Source organism: Topomyia yanbarensis, chromosome 2 (genome assembly GCF_030247195.1).
Source record: "Topomyia yanbarensis strain Yona2022 chromosome 2, ASM3024719v1, whole genome shotgun sequence".
Classification (NCBI taxonomy): Eukaryota; Metazoa; Arthropoda; class Insecta; order Diptera; family Culicidae; genus Topomyia; species Topomyia yanbarensis.
In genome coordinates, this window is record NC_080671.1 from 98,501,332 (window position 1) to 98,521,509 (window position 20,178).

The following is a 20,178-nucleotide window of genomic DNA, read 5'->3' on the forward strand; positions in this document are numbered from 1 at the left end:
GGCTGCAACAAAATACTGAAACCTACCCTCAGTATGGGTGTCATTTGAAAAGTAATAATCAGTAGACGAAAATCGACGATTGGCACCATTTTGAAATTCAAGATGGCGACTTCCGGCTACCATAAAATACTGAAAACCACCATCAATATGGAGGTCATTTGAAAGATAATGATCAGTAGATGACGAAAATCGACGACTAGCGCTAATCTGAAATACAAGATGGCAGTTTCCGGGTAAAAATAAAATACTGAAAATCACTATCAATATGATGATCAGTAGGAGACTCCATATAATACGAATGGCTATTTTTCTAGTTAATGCTTTAAATTGAAATTTACGAATAAGCTAGTATTAAATTTTGATAATTTATAAGTGTATTCTAACTTATACATGTCATATTACTTGAAGACGTTTACATTGTGTACCTTTGATCCGACAAATTGGACCAACTTCACCACCACCAAGAGAAACGACTCAACCATAATCTTCTTTCTTCCATGTTTGAAAGTATTGTGACTAATATTCAGAATTTTCTGAGCTTCGATTCAATCGTTTCCCACCAAATTCAATCATTTTACTCCCTTGTCTTATGTGACCAGAAGATGTTCTGCTATTTTGTCGAAACCAACCCACTTTAGTTGTTCTTTGGCGAACTACAGTCGTGATTTCTAATGTCTACTGGTCTAGTAGGACTTCCCTGGGGATCCTACCTACAAGTTTATGTTCCACAAGGCTCCGCTGCAGAGTTCTGTAGGATACGGATTATTTCAGATTATTCGTGATCTTCGATGCTGGTTTGAATGTATCATCCATAGTGGAAAGTTGGTTGATACAAGTATCATTAATGGCGGTAGTTTTCCTGGGTATCCAGTCGCTACACGTGGTTTCGCATCACGACGAACATTGGAATCATGACGTCGGACGTCGGACGAGAGCAAAATCTCGTTGCGGTTTTTCCTCTTTCACCAGTTCTTTTATCACAATCTGTACTTTTATCGAAAATAGTAGCCCAACCCCTTTTTTCTATAAACTTGCAACGAATTCGCTCAAATTGGATTTTAATGTAAATCAAGGCACTAAAGACATCGATTCCACTGGCAATAAGAAATTCAAGCGAAGAAATGTTTTGGCTTTACCTGTCCGGTTCTTACCCGCAAGCTACAGAGGAAGACATACGAAGTTTAGTGCAGCCAAACCTCAACAGCAGCGAGACCGTTGACGTCTGTAAGTTCACAAGGGCAAAAATCTTGAAGAATTTTTCTCGTGTCGTTCAAAGTCGGAGTTGGATTACAGCTGAAAACCGTCTCCCTGTCAAAATCCTCCTGGTAGAAGGGAATAATCTTCCGTGAGTTTGATTTTCACACACGATCTACATTTCAATTTCAATCACAACAGCAGATTTGGATTTTTTTAGAGTTGTCCTACTGAAGCTATAGAGCTAGATTCTCGAGAACGTTCCCCGTCAAAATAACACACTACAATTGCAGACAGGCAATGGAGCCCACTAAAACACTGTTTCAGGCCAATTGTAGCGGGCCGTGATTCTGAATGTGATATTTATTGTACAGTTCAGGTATGTGCGGGCGTGGGGACTTCGCGATCGCGTGTATCATCGCGAAGGGCTCGAGCATTTGTACGTTAACGATCGCATGTGCGTTTGTATGTCGCGTGTGCTACCGTGTATGTAACTTCGCGTGTATAAATTCTATTTTATCACCTGTGTTCCTTTTTGCATATTCGCGTGTGTTCTTGGATGATTGCGCGTGGACCGTACATAATTTTTCATGTACGGTTCTGATTCTAGCAGTGGGTTCTTCCGTATCACTAGAATTCCCAGTCATGTCGCCATGGAACGTGTTGTCTAGTGGATATGAGCTTTATTTTTTGATTGATATAACTGAGTGTATAGACCTAAGTTGCTAGAATGGAGGGTAAAGATTTCCGAACGTGACCGATTCATGATCGCGTTAGCAGGTAGCAGTTCGATTACAATACGGGGCGTATATGAGATTTACCTACCACCGAGTTCTGATTTGCTTTGTATGAACAGCATGCTGTCTCTGTCAATCAACTATACAATCAAATCAGTACCAACGATAGGGTGGTAATTTTAGGCTACTATAATTTACCTTTGCTACGTTGGAACTTCGATGACGAAGTTGGATGTTTTATTCCAATAAATGTCTCTTTGTAACACGAAATTTTGCTATCCGAAACCATGATCGCTTCTGGCTTACAACAAGTGAACTAGACGTGAAAGGAAGGTTGGTTGATTTAGCGTTTGTTAGTAACACTAGCGGATGCGAAGTATTGGAACTACCCTTCCCGTAATGAAAGCAGATCGTCACATCAATCCGTTAGTATAGAAAGTTGACGCTGTGTTTGCCATGTCTATGAATGACAATGCAGATTTTTCTACGATTTCAATCAATTTTTTTTCGAGAGTTGTCCTACTGGAGCTGTAGAGCTAGGTTCTCGAAAGGGCTCCCCGCCAGAATCACATACTACAATTTGCAGACGAGACAGGCAATGTCGCCCACTAAAACAATGCATTAGGCCAATTGTAGCGGGCCGTGATTCTGAATGTGATATTCATTGTACGGTTCAGGTATGTGCGGGCGTAGGGACTCGCGATCGCGTGTATCATCGCGAAGAGCTTGAGCATTTTTAGTAAACGTGTTCGATCGCGTGTGCGTTTGTATGTCGCGTGTGCTAACGTGTGTGTAACTTAGCGTGTATAAATTCTATTTTATAACCGTGTGCCTTTCGCATATTCGCGTGTTGTTCTTGGATAATCGCGCGCGGACCGTGAGTCTAATACTTTATTTTTTGGTGTACTGCTAAGATGCTAAGAGTGTGAGATCTTCCATATCATTAGAGTGCCCGGTGATGTCGCCATGGAACGTGTTGTCTAGTGGATATGTGCTTTATTTTTTGGTCCTACTGAATGTATGGACCTAAGTTATTAGGACAGAGAGTAATGGTTTTCGGACGTGACCGATTCATGAGCGCGCGAAAACGGACGTTTGTAGGTTCGTGTTTGAGACAGCGTTTGAAACTTCGTGAGTGCTAAAACGTTCTCCTTACTACTGGAGTGTTATTAAGTTTGCACAATCGCGAATGTAGGTGTGCTTTGTTAATCGCGAAGGGCTTAAGCGTTCGTACGTTAACGTGTTTGTCACGTGTGCTCGCGTTCATGTGACTTCGCGTGTACAAGACTGGATTTTGTAACCGTGTGGCATTTCCTATATACGCGTGCGTTCTTGGATGGTCACGCGGACCTTCATTCTGATAGTTAGTTTTTGGTGTACAATTCACATTCTGACAGGGAGTAAGTTACCCCATATCACTAGAGTCCTCGGTCATGTCGCAATGTAACGTGGTGTCTAGTGGATATGAGAGCTTTCTTTTTTTAATTGATCCAATTGAAGGCATGGACCTAGTCTGCTGATATCAAGGATAGAAACATCCGGAAGTGACCGATTCATGATCGTGCGAGTGCGGGAGTTTTTAGGTTCACGCTTGAGACCGCGTTTGAAAATTTATAGGAGCTGAGACATTCACTTTATCACTGGGATACCATCATGTTTACTAGATCGTGGATGTAGATGCCGGGGATGATCGCGAAGGGCTCAAGCATTTGTATATTAACGTGTTTGTCACGTGTATGTGACTTCGCGTGTATAACTTCGATTTTATAATGACGTAGTGTGTATTTTTGTTTGATCGCGCGCGGACCGTGGATCTGAAGCTTAATTTTTAGAGTATGGTACACAAGGTAGTCCGTTTCCTTATATCACTTGAGTTCCAGGTCATGCCACCATGGAACGTGTTGTTTAGTGAATATGAGCGTCACTTTTTTGATTGGTTCAACTGAAGGCATTAGTCCCGACTGGTAAAACTTTCGGACGTGACCGTTTCATGATCTCGCGAGTGATGGGTTAATGTTTGAGAACGCGTTTGGAAGTTTAAAGATGCCACGTTTACTTAACTACCGGGGTGTTTTCATGTAGGCGAAATCGCGGGCGTAAGTATGTGGATTATTGCAATTGCATGGTCGCGTTTGTGTTATCGCGAGGGCCACGAGCGTTTGTACCTATATTAGTATAGATAGCGTATAGTAGAGATATACTAATAAAAGGAATCATAACATGCCGAATAAAGAAAAAAAAGATGCAAAGAGCTTGACTAGAAGTGTATAAATTGAGCAATACTATTTTGGTGTACATAAATAATGGAAAAGCAAACTAATAGATGTACAATGTACAGACTAATGAAGTAGAACAGAAAAACACATGTAACACGCAATCAAACTCGTCGAAATGCAGCAAATGTTGTATATTTATCATTAACGACAATTGCATGCTGTTAGACTTTCATCATGCTATGCTGGCCGGGAATGGATAACTCACGTGCGTCGGTAAATTCATTGCACCCTAATTTATCCAACCCGACTTTCCCGAATGAATAGAACCAAATGCTCAGATTGATCACCAGAAGTATTAGTCACTATTCTATCATATACGTCAGTTCTGCATCCATTCCCTGGCCCAACTGTCACAAATACTCAGACGAATACATACATAGATAGACATACGACTAGCATATAACAGTTGTACACTAGTACGAAAAACTACGATTATCACAAAGCTACAACTAATAGATTTCTACTTATTCTACTTTATTAAATTAATTTAATTATTAAATTAATTTAAATAATATATTCACGATGACGAAGTCGACCGATAAATGGACACACAATGACCCCGTCCACGAATACCACCAATAGAAGAATATTTGCAAACACGGCACACAGCAAAAGTCAATCTACGTCGATCCGCCAGTCGGCTACGACACCGCGCATAGATCAGTGGATTAGCGTTGGTATGCGTAGGTGCAGAGTATGAAAAAACATATAACATAAAAAAGGCGCATAAGCCCTCTCGGTCTCCTCGATGCACCACTATCGAGGCGTAATGCAATACCCATCTTAAAGCAATTGATGCTTGATGATGTTTGCAATACCGTCAAACCCCTAAACCTTGGGGAGGGCTGTTTGTTATCTCGAGATGTTCAGCGTATAAACTGCGCAGAGATAAACTAAAACGTTCCCGCCAGGACCGTCATAAGCGATCTTTCGCAGAAATTCTAAAAGAACTAACGCCACTACCTCCAACGATTTTTTATGCTCTTATGTCTCCTAACGAGGCCTTGCGACGGTGTGTCTTTGATGACGGATAAAAAGGAACATCTACTGGAGTGCCTAGAAGTGATAGGAAGATGAGGCACATTTCCTCTCCTAAACTTCCTTGTAAAGGTCGGCGGGGCTCCGAAAGTGACATCTCTTGGAAGTGCTGCATCACAACCGAAGCGACTGTCAACTGTCGGTCCGAAGGAGTCCAACGCGACAACAAAAAATGTGATGACAAATTTCAGATTAAGCTTGAGGTCATTTATTAAAATTAAGCAAAATTAAAACAGAAGCAAAAGCAATCGAACCACTGCAATTACGGTTCACTGGGTTTGATTGTTCTAATTAAAAGCAAGCTAATCTTAGGAAAAACGCTTCCATAACACTAAACATAGTGTGAACTGCGAACGTGAATTACACAACAATAGTATGATTTATACCAAACCAGATAACGAATCTGAAACAATAAGAAAAACAAAACAGTTCAAAAAACTAACCAACACGGTTGCTTTTGGAAAGTGGACTTACAACAAAACTCAATTTTTTTCGTTAGATGTTCTAACAAAAAATGACAAGTAGGTTCTTCTTGCATACATTTTATTATATAGTAGTATGTAAAACGTGACAATCACCCAGCATAAATCGTCACACACGCAACTAAAGTGATAACGTGCAGCAATTCATTATACTTGAACAATTCAATATTAGAATGTCTAACCGGTAACCCTCTCTACGCCTAACCACCGTCTTAGTAATAATCGCAAGCCTGCACTACAGTATATACACACATATATTGGTATGTTTGCATACCTACCGGCGAAAAAAAAACAACAAAGATAGGCACTTATTGCAAAGCGCGCAAACAAAATTTCAAGTGTGTATTATTCCCCATCTGTGTTGTACTGGTGTTTACTCATACCTAACTTTTGCAAGTCGGCGAACAAAATTTAATGACACTCCAATAGACAGAATCGAAACGTGGCAGCGAAACCTGCTCGGCAAGGCCAGCGTGCCAACAGTGAAAGTAAACTGCAAATGCATCCGGCGACAAGGGTGCTAGACCTATATCCTACCCGAAGTGGTAATCAATTATTATGCAATTATGGTTTATTCGAACATATCAATTAACAGCAGGTTATCGATAATGCTGAGACGACCAACATTACGGCAACAATCGATCAGGTAAGGGAGAACGAGACGGAGTGTTACTATACGGATCGTTAGGTCTCGCGAACAAGAAAGATCAGTAAACGCTTCTGATAGGTCGTGTAAAATATGCCAACACATGTTGTAATTGCAAACAGATGTTAAGCATTCTTTTTAATCAACATTTAACACAATATAAACACATCCTCATCACGTGTAACCGAACATATAATTTTTCCCCAAATTATAAATCCCTATTCAATGCCGAGTAATCATCGAAACAGTATAACACGTTGTTTGTTATGTTTGAAATATGCAAATCACCCCAAATATGTCCCACCTTTATTATCTCATCCATGATAACACAATAATGATTGCGTGATGTATCAGTGAAAGATACGTCAGAGTAATAGCAAACACGATACTTCATAGCGCCATTGTATGATCAGACCGGCCGGCTTGACTATGTAATAAATTGATATAAACAAATTGCATTTGATAAGGTGGAATATCAAACAATCTAGAAGCAGTCGGTTCGGGATAGACAAACTTCAGCACGGTTGGCGATATGATAACAATAATTTCGCGATGAAAGGTAAAATATTTTCTTGTCGAGCGGAAAATTTCGATCACCCCCGTCTCTACATTTAAAGTGTATTCCAATCAACTTATGTTGTTGGACTGCTCAAATGTCATGTGTCCGGAAAAACGCGCTCACAAAATCGTGAGCAATTCATATTAAGAATGTCGTCCCTTGCGTTCTCTACTTCTGCTAAGCCAGTGCTATAAGCAAGAAAAGCTATCGAGGAATAACTGTGGCCTTGATAGAGATGGAACAATAAACACTTCAATTTTTTGCGGTAGTGATTGTGCTTCAAGATAGGTGAGGCTCAGTAGCAAACTGAGAACCCAGTTCGGGCAATACAGTGGTAATCGACAAAACGTATTGTTGCGTCCGCCCCTGTGTTTGGTAAGTAGAATATTTATATTCATAGTAGAATATAACTTAAGCTTATGGAAGCCACCTTTATCCAGTTCCATCATACACGGAATTTTGAACTGATAACGTCAAAAGGTTTAGACTAAATAGCATACTTCATTGTGCATAGAAACTTGCAACATGACGTTAATCATGGATGATGAAAAAATCGAGGTACGATTGTATAATCTGTCGAGCTGTTCGAACGGTACAATAAGCGGTAGACGCTATGGATTTTCGACCACGTTGGCATTTGCACACACTCGCACCGAAGTGCCTCAATCAAATAGGGGTAGTATACAAATAGATGTGCTCGTTTCAATCATGCGTCGTTCGAATGCCAAACGAATAACATCGTGGCTATATCATTCGTGTATAACTGAGTGACAAAATTCTAAGTTCTTTGCAGTTAAAAGGACAGTATATTTTTGCGAAAACCACGGTAATTGGAAAATCCGCGTAAAAAGCCTGATTATATGTGATAATTAAAGTAGATACTGTCCTTGAAATTATCGTCCTGGAGAAAATATTCATGATTTTAAAGTGTTTGTATTTTCCAGAATACTGAACGCAATGATTTTTTTTCAGATTTAAAAAAAAATAGATGACTTGGAGATTCCGGTGACAATTGACGGGCACAAGTTAGAAGGGAAGAACTTAAGTGTATTCTACTTCTTTGCGGTTACGTCTCTGACATTATCCACCAAATTTTTTGAGTGATCCAACTTTGTTCTCGGAAGGGTTCCCTGTCAGAATCACTCATTACAATTGCAGAAGAGACGGGAAATGTCACTCACTAAAACACTGCTTAAGAGGTTATATAGAAAGTTGAGAGAAAAAAGTGAGCTAAGTTTGAAATTTTTAAGGGTTTATGCAAATTTGACTTGAAAACCCGTAAAACAACGTGTTGTAGTACTAAGGAAGAAAATAAAAAGTTGCATTAAAAAATATTGAAAATTGAGAATGCCCCAAGCGCATTTTTTCGCAAAGGCTTGCGATGAACACTCCAAGACAAAAAAACTCAAGTGGAAGCAAAAAAGTCAAAAATATATTGAAGAAAAATTTATTCTGGTGTACTTGTACGGTTCGGTTTTTCAAACGATTTTTTCCAATGAAAAAAACATGTGTAAATCGGTGTTCAAAATATTTTAAACAAAATTCTTTGAAAGGAATCGAAAATTTTTGAATGAAAAATGAATATATCCCGTTGGCCGCAACGGTCCTTTTCAAAAAACTCAATTCCGGGATATTCGCATTCAAAAATGTTGTGTTAACTTAATCATGGAAGGAACCACGAAGTGCGAACGGCTGTAATTTGAAATTTAGTGTTCCGATCTGGATGCAATTTTGCATAGATATTTTCAAAGGTATGCCGAGATTTTTTTTAGATTTTTTGGGCCTCAAATTTTTAAATAACCACTTAATGCCAATTGCAGCGAGCCGTAATTTTTAAATGTATGTGCTTAAACGTTTACTCAATCACCGAGGCGTTTCCATGTTTGCGAGATTGCATAGCCATGTGATCATTGGCATACACCCGTGGGTTCTTGAAAGTTCGCGCGGACCGCGATTCTGTTGTTTAATTGGGAGTGTACGGTTCACATGATAGAAGCGTGGGTTCCACCATATCACTAGAGTACCCGGAAAAATTCCGCCCTGAAACTAACATATAAGAGCGTAATATTTTATAAGAATGATCCAGCTGAAAACAGGCTTCTAGGACCGAGGGTAGGGGTTTCCGGAAGTGACATATTCACGAACGTGCGTTTGTTTAAATGAACTTGAAACTGTGTTTCTAAATTCGTTTAAATGTTCACTTAATCACAGGGGTTCATGTTGCGAGATCGCAGGCGTAGGTTTGTGTGGATGATCGCAATTGGAGGTTCACGTTTGTGACAATATTTGTATTATCGCGCAGAACTCGAGTGCTTGTATGTTAACGGGTCTGATCGCGAGGACATGTGTGACGCGTGTATTTGACTTCGTGTATAGATTCGTTTGAATAACCATGTAACCGCTTGCATACTACTGTGGGCTTTTGACTGTTCGTGCAAACCATGTTCGGTTCAGATTTGGAAAGGAGTGAGTTTCTCCATACCATTAGTGTATCCGACCATGGCGCCCTAGGACTTCTTATGTACCGTAAACCGGGGTGACTTTGATCATCGGGGTGACTTTGATCACTCGAAACTTTTTTCGTAGATCGCTTATTAAACCAGAATAGTCTACCGAATCATTTTAATTTGAATTGATTTTTACTCTAAAATTAAAAAAATACTGATTTGTTATACTTTTTGAGTGAATTGTTCGGTTTTTGGGTACAAAAACTACAAAAAAACCGAAATTTGACTTGACCTCATTTTTACGAAGCTTAGTAAAGTGTCTATTTTTTATAAAACAAATAAATCTCAGATTTGAACAAGAGTAATAAATTACAAGCGAGTTTTTATTTTCCTTTATATTGGAATATTCTAAATTTAGTTTTAAGAGTTTGTTTATTTTTAATACATTTTTTTGTGAAACTAGTTGGCAATAATTTCAAATTATTTTAAGCTAAAATTCGCAACATTTTTTTTATTGTTCAATATTCCAACGTGTTAAATGGATGAAACTTTTTGTACATTGATAAAACACCGAAACAAAACAATTTTAGCAGTTTTAAAAGTTTTCAAAATCTTTTATTCTAGTTGGACACAAATTATGCGAATTTTGGCTACTCGAATTTTTTTTTGAAATTCTTTGTATAATACTAATTAACATCTATTTAACAATGAGTATCTTTCCAGAAATAGTTTAAACAAACATTTGAATGAAAAGCATTGACATCAATAACTTAATGTGGGTGAACATGCAGGTTATCAAAGTCACCCCGGAACACGAAAACGGATTTCAACTTGAAATCATTTTTGAAAAAATAGCTGTAAACGGACAATTTTAGGCAAAAACCATCCAATCTTGTTCTCCATACAGTACACGGTTTAAAAATATTAAACTCGAAAAAAATGCGTTGTGTCTAAAAATATGTAATGATTACTTCGAAAAGTGATCAATGTCACCCCGGTTCACGGTATATAAATGTTTTTTTTTAAGACGAAGATTGAGGACTGCTAGAACCAGAGGTAGGGGCTTCCGCACATGACCGATTCATAATAGTGTGCAAACGGGCGTTAGTATAATTGCACTTGAGACTGCGTTTATATATTCGGAATTGCTAACATATTAACTTGATCACCGGAGCGTTTTTATGCATTGCGAAATTGTGAGCGTAAGTGTGCGCGGATGATCGCGATTGCATGTGCAGATGCGTGACCAGAATTGTATTATCGCGAAAAGCACAAGTGTTTCTATGTTAACGTGTTTGATCGCATCTGTATGTCACGTATGCTAGCATGCGTATAACTTCGTTTTTGTAACCGAATAGCCATACTCGAGGTGGCTTTTGATTGTTCGCACCGGCCGTTATTTTTATGCTCAGTTCTGAGTATACAGTTTAGATGAAGGAAAAACGTAAAACTCCCATATCTCACTGTATTCTCCCATTAAGCAGCCTTGAAACTTGTTCTCTAGACTCTAGAGTATATAAGTTCCGTATTTTGGAGTGCGAGTTCTCGCATGACGATCGCGCGAGAGCGGGCATTTGTATGTTGACATATGAGGCAGCGTTTATAAATTCGTAAATTCTACCCCGTTGGAACGTACATATGATAGCGAGATCGTGGGCGTAAGTATGCGTCAATAATCGCGTTTGCGACCGGGTTTATATTATCGCAGAAGACTCGAGCGTTTGTATGTTTTTGTATTTGAGCGTGTTCTTTTTATCGCGTGGTAGTTTGTATGTTTGTGTCTATAAACGTCTGATCGTATGTTTGTGCCCGTGTGCTTTTGAGTGTCGTCAAGAAAGAAACAGACAAGAAGAAACAACATATTATTGTTTATTGGTTAGATGGACGTACGACTCTTATACTACAGTATATTAGAGAAAGACAAACATTTCCACTACAAAAATTTTTTTGTATATTTTTTTTGCTCGTCATGGGTACTGAAGCTGTAGTAATCATCTTTATGATACCAGAGGCTATATTTTAACATCAAGCTTTACTGCTACAATGGCACATTTGTGCATATAGCTGAACAAGCAGACGATCCTTGTCGAAGAAGACGTAAGCAGTTCTACCAAATATTACCCAACACGAGTTTGAAGAGAAACACTGTTTTATCCCATCCAGTGCAATAGCCATTCAAAATATTTGCTCTGTGGAACAAAGGGGCCCTTGAAACGACCAGCACAATGCTTCAGTAGATTTACGCATTGATGAACTCGAATCGCTAACTACACCGTTGATCTTAACTTTGTGAGTGGGTATGTAGACGTGGTAATCTTTAATGAAAGGCTTGTCACCAGTAACGTCATTCGCTTGCATTATATGGAATATCACAATTCTGTGCTTATCTGGGCGAAATTTGGAGATATTTGTCCTGGCTAAATATTTCTGTGTCAGTTCATTCGAAATTCAAAAGATTCCTCCGTCGGTCGACTTCAAATACCTAGCATAAAAGTCTCCCGAAAAAATGCTTTGTCCACCACCTTCAAACACCTGATTTCGAATGATTTTACAAAGCTGCAGATTTACCGAAAATTAGTTTCCGTGTTTTATTGGAAATCATACATACTTCGAAATTGAATTAAAATTTGTTAAAATGTCTCCAGTTGATGTGTATATTATGCTCAATAGTCAAATGAAGTATTCCGACCTGCAAATTGTCTCAGGAAATGCTAAGGCAGAGGGTTTGCAAGAGACGTGATTCCCAACGGTTTTCAACCGTTCAACTGTCAATCCTATCAGCCTACGGTATACCGTCAAACTTTTTATAGCCTACAAATCTTATTGTAAAATATGGATAAATTGTCGTTTTTCGAGGTTTACGAAGGTGATTAACATGTAGAAGAACTAAAAATTATTCTGACAAGAGTGGTTGAAGGTATCACACGCGCAAAAGGCAGACTCTTGTGATGAAACGATTCGTTGCACCGGGGATAACTTCACATTTTTTTCAATTTATTGTAACTACCAAATCACGGAAAGGAAAAAATCCTTATTAGGAAGAGTGTAGCACTATTTCGTTATTTACAAGGCCTACGATCGATGTAATGCATATAAACCTTTTATTTATTGTGTGAGAAGAAACTTCGATATATTCTAATTAACTTGATTTTTACCATTTCACATTACAGTGTTTAATGACATGCCATTTCCAAACGGGTGAGGCTCGAATATGCTTAGCCATTATAGAAATAGTTGCAAACGATATACCCTCATAATCCCCATTAAACCACCGTAGACAACAAAATCCGAATTTACTTACGCTGCTCTCCAGCCACGGATTGTCCGCCACCAGCTGCGACCATTGTGTGGTTTCGTCGACGGAAGCGAATCGGCACTTGGCCGTACCGTGATCCCCCGTCAGGTGTCGATTGATGATATCTTTTCCGGTTGCCTCGCGTATCGCTTTCGCAGACATTCTGGCTGGTGCTGCTGCTCCTGATTAGCGGTTAGGTGCAAAGTTCTTTCTTTTGATGTTTGACTCTAGCTGGCTAGTAGCAGTATCTGCAAATTGAAGGAAACGAACAATGGATCTTAAATTAGATGATGGAAGATGATGGCGAAATTTGAGTATAATAATCTAATTTGTGCTGCTTGGCAACATAATTGAAGACGCCAATAGAACAATAACTTTGCCAAATTTCTATGTAGGTACATCACCAGTATGGTGCACAGCAGACAGTTTCAGTCAGTTAGTCGCCACATGAGACTGAGCAAATTCCAACATTGGGCTTTTGCTTGCTTCTGCTCGGAACCAGCAGAACGACGGCGACACTTGGCAACAAAACCTGTTTGAAAATTTTACTCTTTCGTCCACGTCACGACGCGAAGTGTTTTTTCATGCACGTGTTAATCGTTCGAAGTCACTGACGGTGGAATCTTCGGAATTTGGGGACATATACATAAAATGTTATTGGTGAATATATATAAACTTTTTCTTACAATTTGTGCGTCTTTACTAAAAAATCAGTTAAAACCGTTCTACTATTTTATTACTGTTTCACTACAACTCTACGTTGCTGTCTTACTCTTCTGCAATTATACTACATATTTTACTGTACTGACCATAAAAGTATATCAGTCCCATATGATTTTTCACCGATTTTCATAAAAAAAGTGTCTAATTTACAGCGGAAAAAGGAGCTATTAGGACGTGGATGTAATTCAGACTTCCTCGATTTCTCAGAAAATCGTAAAACTTTTTGACTGTCGTACATATTCGTGGAAGCGCCATTCTGAAACATTAGTTTTGACAGAATCTCATTCTGCAGTTTTTTTTAGAAAGGAGATACGTGTTTCATTGTTTGCCTTCCACAAACTACACATTGTAATGTCAAAATCGTGATCAAAGTATCCAATAAAGGGAAAAAATAACAGGTAGGGTGTTGAGCCCATTTTCGCCATGTTTCTATTATCACCCTACCCATTTGAAACCGTTGGTTAGAGCAGTGTCTGCCATCTTTGTTCAACGCATTGAGTCAAATGGTAGCGCAACAATAGGGGCACTCGATTCGAGTTTTCGTTGCGCTCACACACGAGAATTTCACTGTTTTCAGTGCATTTGTGTTATGATATTGCTTCTTAACAACGAAGCAAAGCTGTTGATGTCAATTTTTTCGCATTCCACTGTTTGTAGGCCGAGAAATTAATGAATGAGTGAGGCATCCTGCTTAGTATGGTGAAAAGAGGCACTTTACCCTAGGTGTTTTGGAAAACTTAAGCCTCCTATTTTATGGAATGGTTTTTGAATGGGTGAAAACACAGATATTTTCAAGACGCTGTGCGAAATTAGCGTACGGAGCTATTCGGACCGCCATTTTCAGCAACCATCGTTCAGCAGCTTGCGTCGGCGCACACTTTACTTCTAAAGAAGTTTCTTGAAATAAAGATTTCTTGGCTAAACATAATTCCACTGAAAAAAAAATAAAATGAAAAATTGAAGGTCCGAATTACCCTACCTTGTAAAAGGATGGAAAACGGAGAGTTTTGCAAATCGTAGCTGCCATAGAGTGGTGCAAATCAATTGTTATGGCTCAAAAATGTAGCTGAGGTTTCAAACTGACAATTAGTACCTTTGACCCATAAATTCTTTCACATCTATGCACCTAAAAGGGCGATTTGTTTAGGTAGATCCGAATAGTCCCGTCTACACAATAATAGGGGAACTGGTCTAATTCGGATCTAGTAAGGGTTTATGAGCTGTAGAACTGAAACGATTCAACAGAATCACAAATAAATATTTTTCCTAAAATCCTGATCAATCGCGCACTTTTTTTTAAGGCGACTTTTTCCGATCTTTGCCCGTATTGTGCATAAACGTGTAAAAGTACATGAAAGGTTCGAATTACCCCAACCCTGTTCCAATTTGGACCACGCATTTCTTTTCGATTTCTTGCAATAGAAATGAATTCCTATTTTGGCCTAATTAATAGTTGATAGTCTCGCCCAAAATAGGGGCGACATTATGTAACCGTTTCGAATCGACTTTTTCATACAAGCTTGCATACAATAAACCTTTCGTTTCGAGATGCTCAATGCCACCCCAGGATATAAATAAAAGATATTATCCGGCAGATCCAAAATCACGATAATGCACTTGATTTAATTATTTATTGTTGCCAACAAAAATCTTGTTTTTCGGCTTACACATTAAAAAAAAGCGCTCCGAAGCAACATTCGCTCCTAGCGCACGCACACGAAAATTGAGAACCGCAATATGTTGTGAGACAGAACAGAGCTACATGACAGCCATGAAAATGATATATACGCTCTTCATGAAATTACCACAGCTGGAGGTCCGAATTGGCCAGCGGTCCGAATTGCCCCACTTCCCCCTAAGCATGCGGTATGAAAAAGCTATTGCAATATGGTCCCAAGCCGTATTTAGGAAGACGAAACTGTTTGCACCCAAACCGTTAGTTTTAGATGTATGGTGTCTTTAGCAAACTTTCTTAGTATTTTTTGCTGATTTTTAATATTAGTTTAATTAGTTCTTATGGTTAGGGTGTTCAAAGTATCAACTTTTAAGATATGTAAAATTAAGCTATATAATGTTCTAGAAAGTAATAAAATAAATAAATTCAAGCAGCTTTGTTAAATTAACTGTGTGATTATCTCTAATAGTTCGTGTGTTATGAAAACGCTAAAAGAAAACGTCAATTCCATCGCCTATAACACATGTAGCAGCCAGTGGATTTATAGTTAGTTCGCATGTTTTCATTGTTTGATTTTATTTTCAAATTTCGCCAAATTTCTATATTGTCAACAAATGTCAAAGTAAGCTCATATGGCAAATTTCATTTGGACAATTTTAGACCCACGTCCACGTCGTTTGAAGTTTTTGACACTGCCACTATGGGAAAATACGAAGAAAAAATAGATTAAATGCTATAACTTTTGAAGTAGGAATTGAATTTTAGTCCCAAAAAACTCTATTCCTAAATACCTATTCTACTCTTTGCTGCAAATCATACATAGTTTGCAGTTTTTTCTAATGTGAAAAAATCTCAGAAATTGAATGGAACCTTTGCGACTTTTGTCGGAATACGAGAAGTTAAAGTTCTAGAGTATTTCACTATATCTCGTTGAATCCTAAGAAATAAAAAAAGTAAATTCGCCTTCGGTAAAATTAAGATACATTGGATTTTTTGACATTTAGTCTGGATTCCACATGCAATAAATAGCATATATCAGCTCCATTCAACAATAAATTTTTCAATTTGCTTTTTGTTGTATGAAAAATACTCAGGAATTACACAGTGGATGTATCATTTCAGAAAAATAAATACGGGAAGTTAAGCGCATTTGATGAAAAAATGTGGTTTCTAGATTAAATGTAAAAAATCAGATTTTTCTGAATTTCATCGACAATGAAACCATTTTTTTCTAAGAATTTTTCACGTTTAATAAGGTACATTTAATACAAATTGATTGAGGAATAATAGATACATGAACGATAAAATGATAAAATTTGATGTGAATGCACTAGAGTCCTAACTTTTCCTATTCTGACAAAGGTCGCAAAGGTTCCGTTCAATTTCTGATTTTTTACATAAGAAAAACTGCAAAATATGTATGATTTGCAGCATAGAGTAAGTGTCAAAATGTTTCAAAACTCCAACTTCCCCTTTTTTTTTAGGAACGGAAATATTTCGGAAATATTTCGATTGAAATGCTAAGAATGTTTCCTTAAAAAAAGGTATAAACTGCAATTTTCCGAGTGCTAGTTTAACATCATTTACAGCATTAACATTTTTTCCTTATAGTTTCCCATAGCAACTTCAAACAAAGTGGGCGGGGTCTTAAATTGTCAAAATGATGTAAAATTCGGCATCTGAGTTCACTTTGAAATTTTAAAAATGATTTCTTTTTTTTGCAACGACTTAGTGTCGGATGACCAAACTGCTATGTGCTATATGTTTAATTCCATACCGTATTTTTGTTTGTTATAATAAATAATAGAGGTTCTTAAACTGTGAATCGGCATTGGTTTTACTTCATACACGGAAAAAATGATTACCAAAATGAATAAAGTGCCATGAATTCTGGAACAAGCATGTTTTTACGTTACGAAAACAGCAGCATAGGGGACGGGCATAGCGTAGTTGGTAAATCGATTGCCTTGTACGCAGCTCACCTGGGTTCGAGTCCCAACCCCGCACATAGGGTTAGAGATTTTTCCAAAAGAGATTTATCCTACCTGAAAAGAAGCGAATGACCCTAAGGTTCTATAATCAAAATTTAAAAAAATAAAAACAAAACAGCATCATGAACAAAAATCATGTGTTTTATAATTATGTTCAATTTCCTTTTAGTAACGTTCGCATAACGCTTTTATCAGTTTATTTTTGTTTTGTGAGCTGTAGTTACGGATCCCGCTATATCATTACCAAATCGATTTTCTGTGCATGAACTAGTTGACAACTTCACGAACAGTACTCATAAAACCAAAGATTCACTCATGATGTTATTCGTAGATTTAGGAACATTAGTTAACCAAATCAAAACATTATGAACATTTCCTCGTTAACTATTTCTCGATACTCGGAATTTTATTCATGATTCCTTTCAATCCTTATGAACTAATTCATGATTCCTAAAAACCATGCTCATGAATTAGTTAATAAAATTATGAAATATTATTCATGTATTCGTGAGATGGATCATGCGACTTACCGTTCCTGCTCGTGAAATAGATCACAAAATCATGAAATATTATTCATGTAGTCGTGAAATGGTTCATGATTCCTAGTAAAATAGTTACGTCTGGTCATTCGTACTTATCAAATTGATCAAAAAATCATGAAATATTATTCATGGGTTCGTGAACTGGTTTACGATTCCTAGTACATGATTTATGATTTATTTTGCGTGCTAGTTATATTTAGAAGATATCTAAAATCAATTTCAATTTCATGCAACATGGTAATGACATTTTCACGTGAACTATTTCACAAAATTTGGAGAATTATTTGTGGAATCATTTTTGTTTCATGCACTTTTTATTAAATGTCCAGCTGCTTGCGACCAGTAATAGGTACGAACACTAGATATACGAAAACTATTAGGATCTCGAACATTGTTGTTCATTTAAAAACGCTCAGTGTGATGTCTGGACACGAAAAGATATAGTTCACAGAACAAGTTACCGCGTATCAGTCACACTTTTATGATCCAGTTTATGGTTAGGGAGTAATACACTCCCTAGCCCCCTTAATTGAAATTTTTTTACCGAGTCATTGTTATAGTATCTCGTTACATTTTCATTATTTTTTTTGCGTTTCTGGCACATAGCATGGTAAGGTAAGGAGAGAATATATTCGTAAATCTGCTATTAGTAGGTTTCGTATAGAAAACTTTCGTAAAATATACGAGTTTTTCGTAATATGATGAATCATTCGTAGTTCAACGGATTTTTTTTATTTTCGTTTCGAGTTTTTCGTAAAAACCATGAAACGACTTTCGTAGGCACATTACGAATCTGTTTCATAAACCCAACAAATTGCTTGATAAAATACACGAAAGTTTTTACAATATTCACGAGCATATTTCGTAATATGAACGATTTTTTTATGCATGAAAAATTCACATCGTTGAACAAATTTATCCGGAAATCTGCTAAAAATAGTGAACTAAAAACCTGGCGACTTGATAAACGAGAATTGTCCTGATTTTAAATATTTAGTGTACATTGCACGAAATTCACCATAGAACACGAAGCAATTTTTCGTGAAAATTTCACGAATATTTCGTTAGTCGCACGATGTCGTTTTCGTTCACCGAACAAAATTTTAGTATATTTTTTCATCCGATCTTTAAGGATCGATATTTGCCAATATCGACTTTTTTATATTAAAGAGGTCGATCTGGCAAAATCATTATTTTTTAAAAAAGCTTATCACTATGAAAGATCACTGACTCTGTCTTGCTAGGTAGGGCCGGGTAAACGGGCGAGCTCGACATGATATTTTTAATAGGGCTCAGCAAGTAGTCGTATAGAAACCCATTGGAAATGAGACGGCGCGTGTATCTCTTCTTCATTTCATGAAAATATTGAAATTTTCGAATGTTTGTGTGTGTTTACTTAATACAACCGCCGTTCACCGGAAAATTGTGAGAATCATAGCCATTTGCCCTAATGCTGTCCGAAACTTCATATTTCGTCTTTTTATTCTATTTGAGAAGAAAGGACTGAGTCGAATTCTCGAAGAAAAATGCAAGTTTCGCCGCTTTGTTTTTTTAAGTATTAATCGAACTAAAACGAATTTAAATCAATTTTTACCACTAGTATTTTAGTCGCATAATGTCATACTAGCGATAACTCAATTTGTTTACATTTGTGATTTAGACCCTAGTGAAAGATCTATGTCGAATAGTGCTAAACACTTGAAATGAAATTGATTTTGCCAGATCGATCTCTTTCATATAAAAAAGATTATATTGTAAAACATCGATCCTTAAAGATCGTATGAAAAAATATACGAAAATTTTGCTTGGTGAACGAAAATGAAATCGTGCGCCTAACGAAATATTTATGATATATACAAACATTTCGTTTCAATCACGAAAGATAGTTTTGTTTCCTTCGATGGATTTCGTGCAATATACACTAAATATTTAAAATCACAAAAATTTTCGTCCATCAAGTCGCCATGTATTCAGATCATGAAATGAACGAAACCAGCTATTTACAATGCCTCGTTGCAGAAAACGAAGAATGGATTTGTGCATTGTATAATAATTTTCATTCTATTTACGAAATAATTTTAACAGTGTAAATGCAAGACTTCAGGTAGTTTTGAGTTCATAGTAGCCAAAATGATTCAAGCCGGGGCGTGTACGGATCGAGCTTGAGCTTGTGCGACCACTCCCGGCTGCGACTCCGTTCTCAATCTGGACTAGCTGAAGTTGCACAGGGAATCAGTAAATAAATCTGCTTGGAAGTATCGAAACATCTTTAAATGTGCAACTCCTGGTAATCCTAAAGTGTTTATTGATCAATACCAGCGCACAGTGGCGGGTCTTCAAACAAAAATCGGACAAAACCTCTAATGTTACCTAATTTGGCTGAAAATCACAATTTAAGCTAATTTTGAGGTGATAAGCTCATTTTTGATGTCTAAAGTCTTAAAATATTGAATGCATTTTTCCGAACAGTGTCATTGAAACTTTCTTATAACTATGATCCCGTTTTCATGATAGATTTTCCGTTACTGTTCACCAATGTCAACAATATTATAAAAAATGAATAACACTACTTT

At 37.4% G+C, this 20,178-nt stretch overlaps 1 protein-coding gene across 4 annotated transcripts in view; it reads right to left on the reverse strand.

The window, feature by feature from the left end:
* Positions 1-20,178, reverse strand: part of LOC131678948 (ATP-citrate synthase) — a 151,098-nt gene that overhangs the window by 39,292 nt on the left and 91,628 nt on the right. For all 4 annotated transcript variants that reach the window (XM_058959406.1, XM_058959407.1, XM_058959403.1 and 1 more), the window contains exon 2: positions 12,681-12,922. In XM_058959406.1, the coding sequence (XP_058815389.1) occupies positions 12,681-12,836 (156 nt within the window). In that variant the 5' untranslated portion in view covers positions 12,837-12,922. The remainder of the gene's footprint in view (positions 1-12,680; positions 12,923-20,178) is intronic.